At 47.3% G+C, this 6,147-nt stretch overlaps 1 protein-coding gene across 1 annotated transcript; it reads right to left on the bottom strand.

Moving 5' to 3' along the window:
• Positions 1-859: 859 nt before the first annotated feature.
• MSGN1 (mesogenin 1) lies at positions 860-1,399 on the bottom strand. Its single transcript, XM_027855642.1, has one exon. It carries the CDS (start codon positions 1,397-1,399, stop codon positions 860-862), a length of 540 nt encoding a protein of 179 aa, XP_027711443.1.
• Positions 1,400-6,147: the final 4,748 nt, after the last annotated feature.

Raw genomic sequence — 6,147 nt, 5'->3', positions numbered from 1 at the left:
TGGAGAGCTTGGGGAGGCTTTCTTACAGCTCCTGCCAGGGACCCTTAACCTTTCTCCATGAACACACCTGAGGGGAGACTCTGTCCATCCCAGCACCCTAAATAAGACCGCAAGACAGCCCTTCCATCTCTCAGCGTATGGACCAGGCTCTCCAGAAAGGACCACAGGGGAGGATTCCAGGCAAGAAGTGGGGGGGAGGAGAAAACCCCAGGTAACCCCAGCCCCCAGGACAACAGCAGGCAAAGATCAGCATTTCCCCGTTATTGACAAAGGGCACTCTAGAAGGTATAGATCCTTTCAAATATACCTTGACCAGGCCCATAATGGCTCGTGATGGGTCCCTCTGCCCCAGAGCTATGTCTGGGCACTTGGTGATAAGGAGACAGGGAGGGAGGGCCAGGAAGCTGGAAGCCTGAAGGTTTGTCTCTCTGTGAACAGAGCACCACCACTCTAGCCAACTCAGAAACATCCTTTTTGAGATTTCTATTCCCAAAATTTCTGAAGGGCAAATACACGCCAAGTACTACCCAAGGAAGTCCAGTCCCCAAGGTTCAGCTGAGGCTGGACAGCCACTGGTCAGGCACACTGTAGAGGAGATTCTGGGGCCAGTGAGGTTAAGATGAGCTCACCTCTGAGGTCCCTTCCAGATGAGTCTGTTCTGCCGGAGAAATGAAGTCTCCCAAGCCCCAGGGTCCCTGTCTTCCTTGGACAAATAATGCTGGTTTGTTGTGCCCAGTTAATGCTGGCTGAACCACAGACTTGCAGGAGGCCCCAGCATGTCTCTGGGCTTCAGTTTCCTCCCCTGTCCAAGGCGGGGACCTGAGGTGCCCGCCAGCTCTGGCAGGCTGTCCATCTGGAGCTAGGTCCGCTGGGCCCCATTCAAGAGGTCCGTGAGCTCGCCGATGTATTTGATGGTATATTTCAGAGTCTGGATCTTGGTGAGAGGCTGACCCCGCTGGCTGTAGACCGGGGGCAGGTAATTACGCAGGGTGTGGAGGGCATCAGCCAGAGCCCTCATCCGCAGCTTCTCACGCTCGCTGGCCTTCCGTCGCCTCTGGGCCGACATCCTGACTTTGGTGCCCTTTGGGGCCTTGCTGGGGCCGGGACTCTGCAGGTAGGTAGAAGGGAAGGCCAACATGCCACAGGCCACTAGGCTGCCACCGCTACTGCTGCCACCATTGCTGGCGCTGTGGCCACAGGCCAGGTCAGCCACCCCTGGGTGGGCAGGTGAGGAAGAGGAGGCAAAGGACGGGGTGGGAGACAGGCTCTGAGGGGAGCCAGCCCGGCCGAGGTCGAAGGGGCCCGGTGCGTCCTTCCAGTCCCAAGAGGAGAGAAAAGCCGGGCTGGAGCAGGCCAGGCCCTCCTCGAGGCCCAGCAGCGTCTCCTGCAGCTTGTCCATCCTGCCCAGGAGGCTGCAGAGAAAAGAAGCCCCCAGTGAGTGACCGTCTGCAGAGGCCGGCAACCAGGGCCCCTCTTTATGAGGGAAGGAGACCCCTGGGGAAGAGGCACCTGAGGCCGAGCCCAGGGAGTTCAAAGGAGGGCCCAGAAGCTGGAGCCGGGCAATGAACTCCTCAGGTGTTACTTTCTGCTCATCTCCAATTATCACCCCCCAGTGAAAATGCCTTTAAACAGAGGGGCCCCCGAGAGAAGAAATGAGGCATTATCTCGCTGTAAGGAAGCCAATTAGCCTGGGTAACTGGACTTCGCATGAGATTGTGGAACCAATTAAGCAGACAGCCAAAGAAAACAAACTGGGCTGATGGGGGCAGGGACTGCAGCAGAGAGGCTCTGTCCACTCCCTCCCCAGGAGCAGTGAGCAGCCCGGGGAAGGGGAGAGGCCGAGGAGCAGCGACCCAGAGCAGGAAGGCACCCTCACGTACGGGGGAGGAAACTGAGGCCCAGGAGGGCGGGCCTGAATTCACCTCTTCTTACCTCCAAGTCGACCATTCTTTGAGGCTTTTAAAGTCACAGGGAACAAGAGAGGTCCAAGTCTGGAGGCATCTCCATAGTACAGGAGAGAGCACTGTGGACCTGGAGTTAGGAAGACCTGAGTTCAAATTCTCCCTCAGACACCTCCTAGCTTGGTGACCCTGGGCAACTTAACCTCTGTCTGTCTTCATTCCCTTCACCTATAAAATGGGATAGTAACAGGGTTAATATGTAGAGTGCTTTGTCGACCTAAGAGAGCCATGTAGATGCCAGCTTTTGTTATCTCCCCGAGCTGGGCAGCCTTGGGCTGCCCCCACCACAAAATTTCTGTCCACCACCCCCACCTCCATGCCGACTAATGTGAGTCTTGACAGAGTCCACCCCTTCTGTCCACAGTGGAGATTCATTCTAAGAGGTGTTGAGAAAGGGCTTTGAGACCCTCCAAAGACTCAGGGTCCAATGTGTTTCCCAGCACTAGTGTTTATCTGGCTGGACATTAAGTTTAAAATGGTTCTTTTCAATCTTTTATGATTATTGAAAGGGAAAATGGATGGGGCTTTAAAACAAAGGACACAGAGAAAGAGTCAGACCCTTCAGGTTCTTGGAAGGGAGTGTGCAGAATGTCCATGTTTGCTTTTTTTTCCTTTTTTTCCTCCCCACCCGCCTCTCTCTCCCCCCACCTCCACCCTAGAGATGGCCACCATCAGACACAAATAGATGTGCATGTATATATACCTATAAATATATATATATATATATCAATATATATATATATATATTTATTTCTGCTTTTTATCAGTGCCTTCTCTGGATGCAGAGAACATCTTCCTTCATATGTCCTTCATAGTTAATTTGGGTATCTATAATAATCAAAATGACCTAGTTGGTCAAAGTCGTTCTTAAAACAATGTTGCTGTTATTGTATACAACGTTCTCTTGGTTCTGCTCATTTCACTTTTCATTATTTCATGCATGTCTTTCCATGGTTTTCTAAGATTGTGGAGCTCATCGTTTCATGCAGCACAATCGTATTCCATCACCATCATATACCACTTGTTCAGCCATTCCCAATTGATGAGCGTCCCTGCAATTTCCAGTTTTTTGCCACCACAAAGAGAGCTGCTACAAACATCTCAGAACATAAAGGTTCTTTTCCTTTTTCCCTAATCATCTTTGGAAATAGACCGAGTAGTAGTATCTCCAGGTCAAAGGGTATAGGTAGTTCAATAATTCTTTGGGCATAATTTCAAATTGCTCTCCAAAATGGCTGGATTAGTTCACATTTCTACCAACAATGAGTTAGTGTGCCAATTTTTCCACATCCCCTCCAACATTTGTCACTTTCCCCTTCAATCATTTTAGCCAATCTGATAGGTGTAAAATGATACCTTGAAGTTGTTTTAATTTGCATTTCTCTTTTCAATAATGATTTAGAACATTTTTGTATGACATGTTTTTAATAAATTTCATAGAAATTTACATGATGAATTTGTTGTATATTTAAAAGGAATAGCAAGTTGTACATGATAGATCTGCAGTTTCATATGCAAGCATCTTTTTTATGGTACTATGTTACAGAAATGCTTGTTTTATTCCATAAATTAAAAATATAACAAATTTTTTAAAAAGAATGTTTATGCTTCCAGGGATCTTGGAGAACAGTAAGTCAAATTCCTTGGTTTTACAAGGGAGGAAAATGAAGCCCAGACATGGGAAGAGTATAGGCTGGGATCGCTCAGAGCATGAAGAGAGCCAGGATCTGAAACGAAAATATTGAAAAAGCCCATGTTTCATTTCAGCAAAAACAATTATACAATACTGTCTCTACCCTGTCATTTATGGTCTCAGCAGCATGGAGACAATAACTCCCAGTTTAAAAAAAATGTGTTTTTTATTCTCTAGAATATCCCACTTTGAAACCCCTGTTCCCAACCAAATCCATCTACTAATGATCTTTAAAAGTGAGAGCTGCTGAAGTACCTCCTCACACTTATCAGATTGGCTAATATGACAAAAAAGGAAAATGTTGGATGTTGACAGAGTTGTGGGAAAATTGGGACACTAATGCGTTGTTAATGGAGTTGTGAACTGATCCAACCATTCTGGAGAGCAATTGGGAACTATGCCCAAAGGGCTATAAAACTGTGCATAGCCTTTGACCCAGCAATACCACTTCGAGGGTCTGTATCCCAAAGAGATCGTACAAATGGAAAAGGGGCCGCAAGTACAAAAATATTTTTAGCAACTCTTTTTGTGGTGGCAAAGAATTGGAAATTGAGGAGATGTCCATCAGTTGGAGAATGGCTAAACAAGCTGTGGTATATGATTATAACGGAATATTATTGTGCTATAAGAAATGACAAACAGAATGAGTTCAGAAAAACCTTGAAAGACATGAGCTAATGCATAGTGAAGTGAGCAGAACCAGGAGAATGTTGTACACAGTAGTAGCAACATTGTGACGACGATCAACTGTATATGACTTAGCCATTCTCAGCAATACAATGACCCAGAACAATCCCAAAGGACAAACAGTGAGGCACACTCTCCACCTCCAGAGATAGAACTGATATAGATTTAATACAGACTGAAGCAGGCTAGTTTTCACTTTCTTTTGTTTCTTTTCTAATATGGAAACGTTTGACAGAATTGCACAGGTGTAACCTATATCTGATTGTTTGCTGTCTGGGGTAGGGGGAAGGGAAGGATAGAATTTGGAACTCCAAACTTTAAATAAAACTGTTTTATAAAATGAGTTTTTAAAAAATGAGGGCTGGAAGGGACCCTGGAGACCGCCTCATCCAGCCCCTTCATTTTCTAAGGAAGAAATATGGAATAGTCGTAGTAGCAGTGGGAACGCTGGTGATGGTGTTTCTACGGTGCATTAGTGTTCTCTGTGAACGCTCTCTAAGACTGAGCCCAGTCTCCCTTCCACGTATAGAATGAGATCACGCTCCCACTTGGGGAACAGTGCTTTTGTTCCCACTACTCTTATTTGTTGTTGTTGTTCAGTCATTTCAGTCACGTCTGACTCTCTGTGACCCCGTGTAAATAAATTGGTTGTGTGACCTAAAAGGTCCCATTATCATTTTTGTTATTCTTTAGCTGTTTTTCAGTCATATTCAACTTTTCATGACCCTATTTGGGGTTTGCCATTTCCTTCTCCAGCTCATTTTGCAGATGAGGAAACTGGGGCCAACAGGCTGAAGTGACTTGCCCAGGGTCATACAGCTAGTATCAGGCTACATTTGAACTCTATCCACCGCACCAACTAGCTACCCTTTCTTATTCTTACTACAGAGTCTTAGTAAATACCCTCTCTAAAAGCTAACAAAATCTGGCTAACTGGTCATCAGCGAGAAAGACGCTTTAAGGGGTTGTAAGCAACCATATAGAAACCCCCAGGGCTACCCCTTAGAAACCTTAGAAGGAGGAGCAGCCCCCTTCGGGGGCCTGGCCCTCCATTATGACTGAGAGTAGGGGAAGTCACTTCAGAGGGGGCGCTATGTCCTGATGCATATCTTGCCACTGGACCCACGTGGCTCTGGAGGGCAAGGTGAGGCTGGTGACTTTGCACAGCCCTGCCTCACTTCAATCCAATTCACTTGCAAGTCATGGCATCACCTTCCTGACGTCACGGTCCTCTTCGAGAACGAAGCACAAACAACAACAACCTGAAGTCATTTCTAGGAAGGAAGGTATAAGCAGCCAGGGGGATCCAGGAAAGCTTCATGTAAAAGATGGTGGAGCTGCTGAGCCTTGAAGGAACTGAGGAATTCTAAGAGGCAGCAGTAAGGCCAGTTCAAGTCAAGGGGATGAGAGACGGAGTGCCATGGTGATAGCCGTGGGCCAGTTGGCTGGATCACAGATTGGGCAAAGAGAAGCAACGTCTACTCAGCCTGGAAAGATGGGCTGGAGTCAGAGCTTGAAGAGCATCGAATGCTGAAAAGAGGCATCTATAGTTGATTTCAGAGACCAAGCACTCAACAACCTGCCCCAAACCTGTTCGACTTGTCTGGAAATGACATATCCCTCAGACACGTAATACTCACTAGCTGTTGTGACCCTGGGCAAGTCACTTAACCCCAGTGGCCTTACCAAAAAAAAAAGGTGGGGGCAGCTAGGTGGCACAGTGGATAGAGCACTGGCCCAGGAGTCAGGAGGACCTGAATTCAAATCTGGCCTCAGACACTTGACATTTACCTAGCTGTGTGACCC

Source organism: Vombatus ursinus, unplaced genomic scaffold, assembly GCF_900497805.2.
Source record: "Vombatus ursinus unplaced genomic scaffold, bare-nosed wombat genome assembly UNPS02010980.1, whole genome shotgun sequence".
Lineage (NCBI taxonomy): Eukaryota > Metazoa > Chordata > Mammalia > Diprotodontia > Vombatidae > Vombatus > Vombatus ursinus.
This window is presented reverse-complemented; position numbering and strand designations above follow the sequence as displayed.

Coding starts and splice junctions, on each gene's coding strand:
- MSGN1 (XM_027855642.1), bottom strand. CDS start 1,399: ATGGACAAGCTGCAGGAGACGCTGCTGGGCCTCGAGGAGGGCCTGGCC.